Source organism: Chiloscyllium punctatum, chromosome 1 (assembly GCF_047496795.1).
Source record: "Chiloscyllium punctatum isolate Juve2018m chromosome 1, sChiPun1.3, whole genome shotgun sequence".
NCBI lineage: Eukaryota > Metazoa > Chordata > Chondrichthyes > Orectolobiformes > Hemiscylliidae > Chiloscyllium > Chiloscyllium punctatum.
The window spans coordinates 90,581,898-90,597,929 of record NC_092739.1 but is presented as its reverse complement, the minus strand read 5'-3'; the positions used below and the strand labels follow the sequence as shown (position 1 = coordinate 90,597,929).

The following is a 16,032-nucleotide window of genomic DNA, read 5'->3' as shown; positions in this document are numbered from 1 at the left end:
TGTCCCATATACCACAACCACAACCACCACCATCGTCGTCCCTGGATTGACCTGTCCCATCGTCAGGACAAATCCAACAGAGGTGGTGGCATAGTGGAATATAGTCAGGAGGGAGTTGCCCTGGTAGTTCTAAACATTGACTCCGGACCCCATGGCTTCAGGTTAAACATGAGCAAAGAAACCTCTCGGTAATTATCATCCACTGTCCACTCTTCGCTGATGAGTCAGTACTCCTCTATGTGAGCATCACTTGGAGGAAGCACAGAGGGTGGCAAGAGCAAACTCAATTTCTGAGGAAGGTCACTCAGCCTGAAACACTATATCTAATTTCTCTCCGCAGATGCTGCCAGATCTGCTAGCAATTTCTGCTGATGTTTGTTTATTTTTCCTCATACCTTTTGTCTCTGTAGAGCATCTACTGCTCACCCTTTTTCTCCCTCCATTCTTCCCTGACTGTGAAGCATTTTACCATCGGAGAGAAAAAACATCAATTTGCCTCCAACTGCAGTTCATAAGACATCAAAATGTGCTGCCTCTGTGAGATGCTAACTTGTCCATACCAAAGAAGAGGAGAAAATCAGTCAAATGGATAGCAAATAAAAAGTTACTGAAAGGCTCATGGGCCTCTAAAACATAAGTTTATAACAATCAAAAACGTGAATACCAGAGCCAATTAGGTGATTGCCAGATTGATTACCAAATATACTTAAGCACTAAAATCTGATGAAGTAAGCAAGACTGGACTTAACCCTCCCTCTTTTGTTGCTGCATAAACCTGATTTTCTCTCCACTCTGTCTTGTTGGAACCAAACACACTAGATACACTTTACCTGCTCCCTGATCATCCAAAAGCGCTTGCCTTGCCCTTCTCAGCTTGACATTTTACCCAATTGGCACCCTGCTCCATCCAACTGGCATCCTATTACCTGGCACACTACTCACCTGGCATCCTATGCTTGGCATTCTTATCGCTTTTCCCAGCTGACACTCAACCCCACATGATATCCAAATATCAAACTTAATTTATAATCTTACTCTTTGTCAGCTAAATTTCAAAATACAGCAGTTGACCGCTTTGGAAAGCAGGCCTGGTTTGCCTTCCTCTGATCATTCTAAGCTACAAAAGAACTGCGAATTGAAGTAGACTGCTGTATTTCAACCAGAAAGAGACCTGAGCAGAGCTGCCTTCTTTATTTTAAAAAAAACAAGTTTGCATGGGATTGCCACTGAGTGGAAAATATGGCCCAAAATGTGGACTTCACTTTATGACGGTGGCAAGTTGGCTAGTGACGGTGGATAGTGACCTCTGCATTGGAAAGGTCAGGATTATCACCTGACACTTTCTTGTCACCATTGCTCTCTTGTTGCTTCTCCTTGCCGCCTCTTTTGCTGTTCAACTTCCAAGTAGACATGTTTCTCATTTCATGTCGTGGTCTTCCACCACTAAAGCATTTCATTCCACGCCTATAGCAAGAACAGATATTACTTTGCTAGGAGCTGGTTTTAAGTTGTTTGACTTGTTTTTATTTTATTTTCATCATAAAACACTCAGAACCAGCTTTGATGAGGAGTTATCTCTGAGAACCAGCTTTTTTTCACCTGTAACTTGTTTTCCAAAAATAATTTTCTCAAAACTTAGCTGGGCATTGTTTTTAGAGTTTATAAGACTAAATAACTTCCTTAAGGGCAGTTAAGAGTCAACCATATTGCTATGGTTCTGGATACACATGTAGGCCACTTCAGTTAAGGACAGCAGTTTTCCTTTCCTAAAGGAAATTAGAGAACCAATTGGCTTTTTAGAAAATTTGTCAAAGTTTTCACGGTCGTCATTAGGATTTGAATTCAGTAAAGATTTGGACTTAAAATTCCGTCATCTGCCATAGTGGGATTCAAATAAAGCCCCTTAGATTGATTTCAGTGGCAATACTACTACGCCGCCACCTCCCTATAAGTCTCTGTTACTCAATGCATGTGCCTTTGCTTATGCTGCAATTGTTAATTTATTCCTTGAATTGCTTTGGAGCTGAAGTTAGAATGTCTGGATCATAGGTATACAAAAGTTTCAGATAGTGAATTATTTTTGCAGTTGTTCGCAGTAGATTCCAGGGTCCTTGCCTCTCTTGCCTGTTGTTTGTTATTATTTATTTTCTTCCTCTTATAATTAACTTTCTCTTTCTGTCATGGAAATTTTACTTAAACTTGTAGGGGGAAGGGAGATGTATGATGTTCCTTCATTTTTTATACCTACTCTGAGAGAACTTTGCCCTTCCATATTTCCTTCTACACGCTATGTCAATTGCGCATTCCCTGCTCTGAGTTCCTGCGTGGCTCCACCAATTCCCACTACACAATCCCTCCAACAGTACCTCTATCATCTTGTTTCCAATCATGGTCCTCAAATGTTAAGTTCTTGTTCTGCTTTTACTAGAATAATAGGTAAACAATGCTAACATTATAAAGAAATAAAGATATTTTATTTGTGTATGTTTGTTATAACGGAATTTAGTATTAATCTAGATTACGTTCAAACCTTTAACTGTTTTGACTGGTCTACGTTACTGAATTTATTCTATGGTCGGTTGCAGAATAAGTTTGCAATAAGACTGTCAGTTCTTACATATAAGTAGATTTTTTTTCTTCACAGGTGACCGGTGATACTATTTATAATATATTAAGATTAGCAGAAGTAGAAATTGATAAAGACGAGCGACCAATCAGCCCTCATAAGATTAAGTCTACAGAGGTGAGATGAGCAAATTAAGATTTATATTTTATGTTTAATGTTGCTAAATTAAAGTAAGAAACCTTATAACTATTAGATGAGAACTACGTTTTTGGCTGCAGCTAAAGGTTGTTTGTTATACGTACATTGTGCTGTGAAGGTATAAATTTATGCTGTAACGTTTTATTATCACTAATCAACTGAGCTGAAGTCCGTTTGTAACTATAGTATGTAATCTTTGATGGAAAGTGGCTAGCAGTGCATTTTCCATCTTCTTACAAGCAAGTTAGAGTCAACACATATCCTGACTCCATAAAAATGCTTTAGTGTTATTAATGATTTCATTTGCACCCCCACACGTGCGCTTGTGTTTGACTAGTAGCATGGGATCTATGTATTAAATCTGCTCCACTTGCCAGGATTTGCTGAATTGCCTGCCTAGATGCTGGGCAACTATTCATACTGCTACTGAGATACTATCACTTTTGATTATTTGCTGGCCCACCTACTTCATGACTTTAGTTGTATTGAGGTCCATTGCTTCTACCCGTCTTGTAATTCTGGAACATTTGGAGAGAAACTTTTTTTTTATTATTTCATGCAATGTGGTTGTCGGTGGTAAGGCCAGCATTTGTTTTCTATTCCTAATTGTCCTTGTCAAGGTGATGGTGAGTCACATCATGAACCCCTGCAGCCCTTCTGGTCCGGGTGCTTCCACAGTGCTGTCAGAAAGGGACTTCAAAGATTTTGATTTGGAGACAGTGGTGATACAATTCCAATTCAGGATGGTGTAAGGAAACTTGCAGGTGGTGATGGTCCCGTGTACCTCTTACCTTTGCCCTCCTGCGTGGTATTCTTCACAATTTTGTAAGGTGCTGTTAGAGGAACCTTGGGTGAGTTGCCGTAGTACATCTTGTAGATGGTACACAGTGCTTCCATGGCATGTTGGCAGTTCAGGAAGTGAATACTTAAGGTGCTGGATCAGGTGCTGATCAAATCAACTGCTTTATGCTGGATTTTGTTGGGTTTCTTGTGTACTGTAGCTGCATTCACCCAGATAAGTAAAAGGTATTCCATCATACTCCTGACTTGTGCCTTGAACATCCTGGGCAGGCATTGGAGAGTCAGAGATGGGCCTGAGAGTTTAGAGTCTTTGACCTGCTCTTGTAGACCCAGTATTTTTATAGCTGGTCCAGTTCAGTTTCTGATTAATGAAACCTCATTTGAACAGTGTTAGGACCAGAAGTCTGGTGAGTTCTTTTATTCAAGCAGTGGTGAAAACTTTAATCTAAGTATTGGGGGCAAGAGATCATTTGAGGGGAGATGTAATAGTTAAATGGAGAGGACCAAAGCAAGAGAGAGCAAAATAACAGAATTGTTAATCACAGTGAAAGCTCTGTCCCTCTGCTGCCAATCTTAAGAGTGTATCAGCAGATAAGGCTAGCTGTTACAAACATAATGAAAAGACAAATTAAAGGCACTCTATGTTTGAATACACAGTATTCACAATAAGATTAATAAATTGATGATGCAGCTGTGAGTAAGTCGGTATGATCCAATTGTCATAATTGTCATCGCTGCACAGCGATCAAGCCTGAGAACTGAATGTTTGAGGGCACTAGGCATTTAGTAAAGTTAGAGCAAAGGGAAAAGTAAATGAGCTAGCACTGTCCATATTTGATGTGATCAGTACATTAGTGAGAGTGGATCTCGTAACAAAGAATGAAAATGTAGATATAATTTGGATGAAGCTAACAAGCAGCATGGGGCAGTAACATTGGGAGAAGTTGTTAATAAATCACTAAACGGTAGTGAAAAGAAAAGAGCAAAGTATAAAATAGGAGATTAGAGGTGCATATAATAGGTGTATAATAGCAATCATGGGGAATTCTAACAAGGAAAGACACCTGGAATATATACAGGATGAAGGACTGACCAAAGACAGATATAGTATTTTAGATATAGTATAATGTGATAAGAGGTCCAATGATTAATTCTGCTATAAAGGTGCCTCCAGGGACGAACTTTACATTAAGTTTAGAAATGGTATAGTTAATCTGAAATTACAGGTTTAGTTTGGCAGATGGTGTATTTTGTTTCGTTGAAACATTCAAATTCCTCCAGGAAACTCTGTTGAAGAGTCATCTAGGCTCAAAACATTAGCTCGCTCTCTGTTCACAGATGCTGCCTGACCCTCTGTGATTTCTGACTTTTTTTGTTTTCAGTACAGATTCCAGCATCTGCAGCAGTTTGCTTCAACATTGTGCCTAATTTTTACTGCATATGCCCTATAGCACTGGTGGTATCTGGTTTTTCTCTGCTAGATATGATTCTGTGGATAATAAAATGTCAGGTATTGCTTTCCCTCTATGGAAAGCTCTTTCATTTTTTGCAGAAGTCCAGATGTTAGTGAGGAGGTATTTTCAAACTCGACATTTGCCATTGTCGTCATCAGTGCCTTAAGTTGATGCCAGATATTTGTCCTGTTTTATTCCTTTTGACATTTCTGTGGTTGTTTGCTAGGTAATTTCAGAGGCTGTTTAAGAGTCAATTACATTGACGTAGGTCTGGAGTCACATGGAGGTGAGCAGGTAATGACAGTGGATTTCCTTCTGGAAAGCCCCGATGGCTTTTACTGCAATAACTTATGCTTTCATGCCACTATTACTGAGAATATTTTTCTGTTCCAGATTTTTAATAATGAATTGAACTTAAATTTCATCAACTATCATGGTAGGAATTGAACCTGTTATTGGTGCTGCCTCACTAATCCTTGCTGATTAGTCATGTACTTAATTAATATTTCCAAGGAAGAACCTAATCCAGTAATGCCATCTCTAGTATTACACACATGAAAAGCCCACTCTTGATTTTTTTTTTCTAAACTTGAAACAGTACAATTGTTTTATAAACGTCATTAAAGGCTGATGCAATTTCTTAACAAGTTAGAATTCTTAACAAGTTAAAGTTTGTATTACTGCATCTGCGAAACTTTAAGATTATATTTATTAAAATCCCATGTTATCCACTGCCTTAAAGAATGATCTGTCCTTCCACAACAATGTAATGATATTGCGTAGGTAGAGGTTGGTCTCCATGTTATTATTTTAGTATAGATATCTAATTAGTCGCACTTGCCTTTTTTCCATTAGCCTTGTAATATTTTTCCTCTTCATGTATTTATCTAATTCCATCTTTGAAGGTTATTGTATCTGCATTCACAATCCTTTCAGGAATTTAATAGAAGGTTATGCTAATAGGGTTAGATGAACAAAGATGAAAGCAGTTTTATGTTGGATATAAATACTACAATAAAGCAGTTAACCTAAATTAGTTTGTTTCTTTGCTATAAATTCAACTTGACACCTTAAAACATAGAGTCATAGGGCCATACAGCATGGAAACAGACCCTTTGGTCCAACTACTCCATGCCAAACATAATCCCAAACTAAACTAGTCCAACTTGCCTGCTCCTGGCCCATATCCCTCCAAACCTTTCCTATTCATTTATCTGTCCAAATGTTTTTTAGACATTATAATTGTACCCGCATCTACCACTTGCTGAGGAAGTTCATTCCACATGTGAACCACCCTCTGTGTGAAAAAAATTGCCTCATGTCTTTTTTTTTAAAAATCTCTCTCCTCTCACCTTAAAATGTGTCCTCTGGTCTTGAAATTTCCCATCTTGGGGAAAAGACAACTACCATCAACTCTCTCTATACCTCTTATTATTTTATAAACCTCTATCAGGTCACCTCTCAACCTCCCACGCTGCAGTGAAAAATAATCCCAGCCTTTTCAGCCATTCTTTATAACTCCAACCTTCCATCCCTGGCAATATCCTGGTAAATCTCCTCTGAAATCGTTCCAGCTTGATAATTAGATTACTTACAGTGTGGAAACAGGCCCTTCGGCCCAACAAGTCCACACCGACCCGCCGAAGCGTATACCACCCAGACCCATACTCCTACATTTACCCCTTCACCTAACACTATGGACAATTTAGCATGGTCAATTCACCTAACCTGCACATTTTTGGATTGTGGGAGGAAACCGGAGCACCCGGAGGAAACCCACGCAGACACGGGGAGAATGTGCAAACTCCACACAGAGAGTCGCCTCAGGCGGGAATTGAACCCGGGTCTCTGGCGCTGTGAGGCAGCAGTGCTAACTACTGTGCCACCGTGCCGCCCACAAATGTCCTTCCTACAACTGGGCGACCAGATGTTTATTTTCCACATGTCTGACATGTTGACTAAATGTCATCAATTTGCATAGAGGTCCCAAACAATTGTGAAAATCCAAGTTTCCAAATGGCTGAGAGTCATCACAACTCCTTCGATATTTCCTAGGAGCACACTATCTGGGTTTAGCTTACATAGTGGATTGAAATTTAAGGGGATCAGCTATCCCCTGCTTTCCTTGCTGTAATCCAGGAATTGAGGATGCTATGAGAAAGTGAGGACTGCAAATGCTGGAGATCAGAGCTGAAAATGTGTTGCTGGAAAAGTGCAGCAGGTCAGGCAGCATCAAAGGAGCAGGTGAATCGACGTTTCGGGCATGAGCCCTTCTTCAGAAATTGAAGAATTCCTGATTGAGGATGCTATATCAACTTAACACTATTTGGTCTAATTCTGTGGACCAACCTCCTTCAGCCCAAGAATGCATTAGGAATGCTATGCTTTTTTTTGATATTCAGAGCTGCTGCCTGAGGCAACATTTGAAAAGCATCCAGATCGGTATAATGAGTAGGGACGGTTTAAAAGAGATATGGGACAAATGTTTGCAAATGGTTCTAGATTAATGTAGAATATCTGGTCGGCATGGACGAGTTGAACCAAAGGGCTTGTTTCTATGCTGTACAATTCTATGGCTCTTTGACATTATGTTTCATTACTGGCATGTCCTATGAGTTGCGTTACCTCTAGTTTTCTTTCTAGCTGCAAAGGCCTTTAAGGTCCATGCGTAGCAGTGACTTCTGAAAACAGAAGTGATCAGTGTGTCAGAGCAAATTACCCCAGATCCTGGAATCTGCACTGAAAACAAAAATTACTGGAGATCATAGTGGGTCAGGCAACATCCATGCAGAGAAAGCAAGCTAACATTTTGAGTGTAGGTGACTCCTCATCAAAGCTGACATGAAATGCGGACAGGGCAGCCTTTATGCAATAGTGGAAGAGGTAGGGATTTGAGTGCTGGGGAGAAAGCATATTGATAGTTCAGATTGATTGATTGGAATGTGAGAATGGCAGAACATTGTTTGTCTAACTGCCAGACTGGAAAGAACAGACAGTCCCAGTGGAGACAGGGAGCAGGGGGAGGTGGAGGAGAACATGGTGACAAAGAATATAATAAGCAAAGTTAAAAGAAAGGGAAGGAATGGGTTCTATTCCATCTAGACTCAATGTTTAGCTTGCTTTCTGTCTGTGGATGCTGTCTCACAGTGCCAGGGACCTGGGTTCGATTCCAGCCTCAGTCAACTGTCTGAGTGGAGTTTGCATTTTCTCCCTGCGTCTGCGTGGATTTCCTCCAGGTGCTCTGGTTTCCTCCCACAATCCAAAGGTGTGCGGGTTAGGTGGATTGGCCATGCTAAATTGCCCATAATGTTCAAGGATGTGTAAGTTAAGTACATTAGTCAGAGTAAATGTAGAGTAATAGGCTAGGGGAATGGGTCTGGATGGGTTACTCTTCGGCAGGTCAGTATGGACTTGTTGGGACAAATGGCCTGTTTCCACACTGTAGGGATTCTATGATTAGCAGAGGCATTGAATATAAGAGCATGGAGTTTGTGATGGAATTGTTAGTTAGATCATAGCTGTAACTCTATTTTGTAATTCTTGTCAGTACTCTACAGTGAGGATAATGATTATATAGGAGAGGTCACAGAGGATATTCATCACGATGTAATCTGGGCTGGAGCATTTCAGCTATGAACAGAAACTAGATAATCTAGAATTATTTTCCTTAGACCAGAGAAGACTCAGTGGGGACCTGGTTGAGATGTATAAAATTTATAAGGGGCATAGATAGGATAGGTAGGAAGAAACCTGTATATTAGTACAGGGATCAATAACCAGAAGGCGTATGTTTAAAGAGATGGAAGTTTAGGAGAAGTTAAGAATTTTTTTCATCTCGATGGTGATGGGCATTTGAACTCACTGCTTGAAAGAGTGGTTAAAGGTGCCATCATAACATTTTAAAATGTATTGAGATGAGCACTTGGAAAGCCATAATATACAGGGGTTTGGGCCAAATGCTGGAAAATGGAATTAGGTTGTATAGGTGCTTGTATGGACATGTGGGTCAAAGGGTCTTTTTCCATGTTGTAGTAATCTATGACCCCTCCCCTAAATAGGATCCTTTGAGTATTGGGGTTCCCTTGACAGATGTAGTGTTCCGCAGTTTTCTCCCCTGCCGTCCTTTCACTAAGGGCTTATACCAGGGATTCCCTCTTTAACAATCCCCAGCCTAAGGGAGTGTCACATGATCACTTAGCAACTGTCTGTTTGTGCTTTTGAGTATGTCCTTGAAGTTTCAAACATGTTCCATGTCGCTGGGTTGAGTGCCCTGAATCCACAACAGATCTTTACTCTATGGCTGAAATAAACTTTGGAACTGCATGGTACCTCATGTCGTAATGTGGTACAATCAGTTTTTAAAAATTTGAATTGGCATGTGGAGAAATCCCAAATAAACATTTCAGGGGCATACTTCAATCATTAATGATCCAATAATTCCTTTACGAATCAGGGTGATGGAAATATCTTGGAAGGATTCAGTAATGACAGATAAACTTGATTCACAAATTAAAATGTTGTACATTAAACTTAGTTTAATTTTTCAGTTTTTAGTTTATAACTAGCATTTTTTGGGCTTTATTCCTCATGAAGAAGAATTGTGCCTCTGCAGAATTCGGCCCTTTCAGGGGGTAAAAATGCCTTGAGTGTAGCCATTAGTGTAATAATAATAAATTGCATGCTGGAACTTATGCAAGATTTCCATTAGGACTTTACAATTCAGTAATTGAAAATGTTACGTTGAGGAACTGTGACTTTTGTAGATTGGATACCTAATTATTTGCGTATTTTTAACAAAAGAAGGTACTGTCATAGCTTTTTATTTTGCACTTATCAGAACAGAATTGCAAGAATACCAAATCTCAAAGGGAGGAACAACTTGTACTGCATGAGATGAGGGTGCTGATTGGTTGGAGGTGGTAGAGGCATTGCCATGGAGAATGAACCAAGGAACAGTTAACTGACAAGATTTTCTTTAAATTCAAACCAGGCAAGTTTACTCATTTGGTCAAGGCATTGCACTTGAAATGCACTAGGGAATGGCCATCCCCTGCATGTGAGCATGTGTTGCTCTGGCACACATTACTGAGTCATGCTGTGAGCTTAACTAATCCTAATTTTATTTAATGTAATTCTTAACACAGTTGTTAATCAAATATTGTTCAAATTGTTGAATCACGTCAATACTAGACATTGCATTATGAATTATCAAGCATGGGCTGGTTGGATAAGGTTAGTAATCTGCCTGTTGCAAACAACTAAAGGTTTGATATTTTGTAATAACCGGTAAATCGTATGATTTACACAACTGGCATAAAACTAGCACTGCAGTTATGTACACTTTACTGATCCATGTTGAAGGGAGAGAATATCTTTGGCTTAACAGCCACTTTCTATTAGTAAATAATGGTGCTCACATCGTCACGGCATAGTAGCAGCATGAAGTGACAAGCTTCATCTGCATTTCAAATATTTTGAGGCTCCTTACTCTTCCAGGGTTATCCTGAGGTAGACTGAGAACATATCAAGACCAAAATAGGTGGAATTGGGTCCTTTCCTGAGTTTGTGTGACATTATATTGACCTGAATGGGGATGGCTATTATCCCATTGGATAGCTTTGATGTGCCCTATTCTGCCATCAAATTTGCACTGAGCAGGTAACCTAGATCCTATTTACAAGGTTGCTGATAAGGCCAATCGTGAATCGTATGGAACTGTCATAATCCTATCCTGGATATTGATCAGTAAAGGTACACCTGTGTGTGCTAGAAGCTACATGTATTCACAGGCCGGGCCCTTTCCTTTGCAAACAGAGACATGTCCATGCATTATGCTTTTTCTCAGCCATATGAAAGCTTGGGGTACAGCCGTTCAGTGTGTGTTCCCCATGGCAATGCATTGACCAAAAGCGATCAATTTGTCAACCAATCAGCAAATGCATTCTTCACATGTATTATTAATTTTGGTTCCTTTGAAATTTGATATTCTTGCAATTCTGTTCTGATGAGTGCAAGATTAAACCTTTAACAGCTTGTTTCTTCTAGAATTCTGAATTATTTAGGAATAGGATAGTATAGTGAAGTTTAGAAAATTGACATGTCGTATAGTTTAAGCACCATTCTCAAAGGTTTTGAAAAAAGTCCAGAACTGTTAATTCACTTGATTTTTGTTTATATTGACAGAACTTTGGAAAAAATTGTTTGATATAAAATTAATGTTTGAGGGAACGATTCAGGATTGCTGCAGACTAGGCCTCTCTCTTTACCTTGTCACTTCCATCCTCCTTCATTGCTTTTTTCCCTCTAGTAAAGATTTATAAACTGAACACGTTAGCAGAGTAAAGGCTCAAGACTATTTTGACATCTTTAAAAGATTATTTTACTATTAAATTCGATGTTACAACCATTTGACCAAATATGACCCCTCTCTTTAAAATAGATTAAGTAAGTATTGTTAATCTAGATCTTCAGGGCTGTAGACTCATTTGGCCAGCTGAAAATGCCCAGAATCACATTTACTTAACTATTGACTTAATTGTTATGTTTGAATTCAATGTTTTACATTAAAGAGCAATTCTCAGAATGAGCTAACTACCTGGGCAGACAGTCTAGCTCTGATCTGCCATGCTAATCTTACGAAAAGAGCAGAATTTGTTTTGTGTTTTAAATACACACAATCGTGATTTGGAGAAATTTCGCTTTTCATTACATCAGATGTTCACATTCACATGTGGTAACTTCAGATATCCGAGATGTTTTATTCAATGTTGCAAAACAATTTTCTGCCACTTAATATCACCAGTATAATTTGTGAATGCAAGCAATTTTAATGATTCAACATACCAGAGAAGCTGAAGTATAATTTGTTATATGAACGGTTACTTTTGCCCAAAATATTTTCATTATAAACAAATGTTGACACAAATAATAGCTCCTGGTGTCTTTTTCTATCATGATCAGGCGATTACAACTCAAGAATATTTGAAAATCAGGTATAACCTTGAAACTATGCTTTTCTTTAAAATTTAGGCATTTTCTTTCTGAATGTTAATGCTACATGTATATAAAATAATTGTTTATAAAAAGTTTGCTTTTAAGCTTTTATTTAAATGTTTTCCTAGGTGCTGCACAACAGCTTTGATGACATTGTTCCAAGAGTGTTGAAAAAACACAAAAAGGAGAAAAGAGAGGAGGAAGTGAAAAAATCTTATTCCAAGGGGACAAAGTAATTAAAAGATGTCATGTTGCTAACCTTTATTAATATATAAGATGTTTATTTTCATACTGAAATTCTGTAAATCATTCCATTGACATGCATTTTGCGTATGATACACTTATCTTGAATTGTATGTTTTAAATGAAAGTCTTGACTTTAAATATGACTACTCCCTTTTTTATTTATTAATTGATGAAGTAGTGTATGTTGTGCACAGTTCAGGATGAAAATATAGCATCATCTTAATGAGGGGATTGCTTATAATCTTGGACCAGTTGTATAGCAGATGAGAAAAGATTGTTTTTTTGCTTTAGGAAAAAGAGTTTGTGGCTTTATTTGTCAATTTTTAACATGTTCCTTCACTATATTTTCACTCCCTAATGGACAGCCTCTGATTATGATGTAAGGTTTAATATTATAAGCTGGAATTTGAGGAAAATATCACCAAAATGTTTGTGAATTTGGCCACCTACCCTGTACTCTCCTCTACTGAGGTTAGCCTCCTATGGAACTATCTGATTATTGTTTACATCATTTTTTCTTGGGCAATAAGATCATTATTAAACAACACTGCAATCAATACCCACTCTACTGGTCAACATTAGATCTCTGTATGCAAAATAAATTTGTGCTGATATGGGAAATCTAATACATTACCACTAGTTGACATTAACTGTTTTATGCATTATGTATTCTGTATGAATTTTGAAGAAGTTTGTTGTTGGCTGACCTGAAAGTTGTAAGCTTTAAAGATATATTTGAAACTGAGTTAGCATTTATATATTCAGAATGACTAACTTGTGCAACGAGAACACTGCTCTGGCACCTCTAACCATTAGATTTTGTACTTGGCAGTGCAGCTTTTACCATATTAGATCCTGTTCTAGTACCAAATGCCCTTGATATTTAGAAACTCCAAACTGCATTGCTATGGATCTGGAGTCGCATGTTCACCAGGTAAGGACAGCCTTCCCTGAAGGAGATTAATGAACCAAAAAAGATTCATAACACCGCAATCCTTCCTGAGGGACGGTCTGTTCGTTCATGAGTGGTAAACTGAGTCATCAAGCAAGGGTGTCAGTTCCCAAAACAGTTGGAAGCAATACAGTTGGAGACTTGACAACTCTAAATGGTCAGCCTTTACCAGCCTTGGTGGTTAAGTGTTGGTCATGAATCGTTTCCAGGTCTGTGGGTATGTCTGTTGAAAAAGTGAAGGCAATGACCTTGTGATATTATTGCTAGTCAATCTGGAAACTCAGGTAATATTCTGGGTATCTGAGTTTGAATCTTGCTTTTGGCAGATAGTGGAATTTGAATTCAATAAAGCTTTTCAATTAAGGGTCTGATGTTAACCATGAAACTGTAGTTGATTCTCCGGAAAATCTTTTTGGGTTCACTAATCTCATTCAGGGAAGACTGTCCTCAGGTGGTGAACATGTGACTCCAGATTCATAGCAATGCATAAATCAGGGATGGATAATAATTGCTTCCCTGGCCAGTGGAGCCCACATCCAATGAATGAATAAAACAATCAGCATCATAATTAGAGTCAAAGAGTCAGACAGCACGGAAACAGACCCTTCGCTCTAACCAGTCCATTTCGAAAATAATCTCAAAATAGTCCAACCTGCCTGCTCCTGGTGCATATCCTCCAAACGTTTTCTATTCGTGTACTTATCCAAGTGTCGTTTAAATGTTGAAACTACACCTGCATCCATCAATTCTTCGTAAAAACTATTCCACATGAGAACCACCCTCAGTGTAAAAGGTTTGCCCCTCATGTCTTTTTTAAGTCTGTCTCACCTTAAAAATGGGCCCCCTAGTCTTGAAATCCCACATTCTAGGGAAAAGACACCTGCTATTAACCCTATCTATACCCTATATGATTCTGGAGGAAAATATATCTATTATACTTGCAAGTGAAATAACATTAAAATCAGAGGTATGAAATACTTTTCAAAGCTTTTCTTTTAAATAAAGAGCAACAGGCATATAACAGATTTCATATCTATTTTGTTTTAGAACTTATATGTTCCAATTTTGGAAATTACTTTTGTTTTAAAATTGCCTGAAGTCTCTGAGATATTTGTATCATCGATAGTCACAGGTGAGGTGCCGGAAGACTGGAGGTTGGCTAACATGTTGCCACTTTTAAGAAAGGTGGTAAGGACAAGCCAGGGAACTATAGACCAGTGAGCCTGACGTCAGTGGTGGGCAAGTTGTTGGAGGGAATCCTGAGGGACAGGATGTACATGTATTTGGAAAGGCAGGGACTGATTAGGGATAGTCAACATGGCTTTGTGCGTGGGAAATCATGTCTCACCATCTTGATTGAGTGTTTTGAAGAAGTAACAAAGAGGATTGATGAGGGCAGAGAGGTAGATGTGTTCTATATGAACTTCAGTAAGGCGTTCAACAAGGTTCCCCATGGGAGACTGGTTCGCGAGGTTAGATCTCACAGAATAGAGGGCGAACTAGCCATTTGGATACAGAACTGGCTCAAAGGTAGAAGACAGAGGGTGGTGGTGGAGGGTTGTTTTTCAGACTGGAGGCCTGTAACTAGTGGAGTGGCACAAGAATTGGTGCTGGGTCCACTACTTTTCGTCATTTCTGTAAATGATTTGGATGCGAGCATAAGAGGTACAGTTAGTAAGTTTGCAGATGACACCAAAATTGGAGGTGTAGTGGACATCGAAGAAGATTACCTCAGATTACAACGGGATCTTGATCAGATGGGTCAATAGGTTGAGGAGTGGCAGGTAGACTTTAATTTAGATAAATGCGAGGTGCTGCATTTTGGGAAAGCAAACCTTAGCAGGACTTATACACTTAATGGTAAGGTCGTAGGGAGTATTACTGAAGAAAGAGACCTTGGAGTGCATGCTCATAGTTCCTTACAGAGTCGCAGGTAGATAGGATAGTGCTGAAGTCCTTTGATATGCATTCTTTATTGGTCAGAGTATTGAGTACAGGACATTGGTTTGGCATTTTTTGGAATATTGCGTGCAATTCTGGTCCTAGGGAGTTTTGCTGAACAAAGAGACCTTGGAGTGCAGGTTCATAACTCCTTGAAAGTGGAGTCGCAGGTAGATAGGATTGTGAAGAAGGCATTTGGTATGCTTTCCTGTATTGGTCAGAGTATTTAGTACTAGAGTTGGGAGGTCATGTTGCGGCTGTACAGGACATTGGTTAGGCCACTGTTGGGAATATAGCATGCAATTTTGGTCTCCTTCCTATCGGAAAGATGTTGTGAAACTTGAAAGGGTTCAGAAAAGATTTACAAGGATGTTGCTAGGGTTGGAGGATCTGAGCTACAGGGTGAGGTTGAACAGGCTGGGGCTGTTTTCCCTGGAGCGTCGGAGGCTGAGGGGTGACCTTATAGAGGTGTAAATAAAATTGAGGGGCATGGATTGGATAAATAGACAAAGGCTTTTTTCTAGGATGGCGGAGTCCAGAACTAGTAGGCATAGGTTTAGGGTGAGAGGGGAAAGATGTAAAAGAGACCTGCGGGGCAACTTTTTCACAGAGAGAGTGGTACGTGTATGGAATGAGCTGCCAGAGGAGGAGTGGAGGCTGGCACAATTGCAACATTTAAGAGGCATTTGGATGGGTATATGAATAGGAAGGGTTTGGAGGGATATGGGCCAGGTGCTGGCAGGTGGGACTAGATTGGGTTGGGATATCTGGTTGGCATGGACGAGTTGGACCAAGGGGTCTGTTTCCATGCTGTACATCTCTGACTCTTTTATTAAGTTCGAACTTGGATATTTTGACTACTTGGAACATGGAAAATATTT

The 16,032-nt window shown here is 39.2% G+C and overlaps 1 protein-coding gene across 1 annotated transcript in view; it reads left to right on the top strand.

Annotated features, from left to right (window-relative positions):
- cwc27 (CWC27 spliceosome associated cyclophilin) overlaps nt 1–16,032 on the top strand; it is a 267,994-nt gene that overhangs the window by 35,076 nt on the left and 216,886 nt on the right. Inside the window, exons 5-6 of the mRNA XM_072570824.1 lie at nt 2,645–2,743; nt 12,141–12,244. Coding sequence (XP_072426925.1) covers nt 2,645–2,743; nt 12,141–12,244 — 203 coding nt within the window. The remainder of the gene's footprint in view (nt 1–2,644; nt 2,744–12,140; nt 12,245–16,032) is intronic.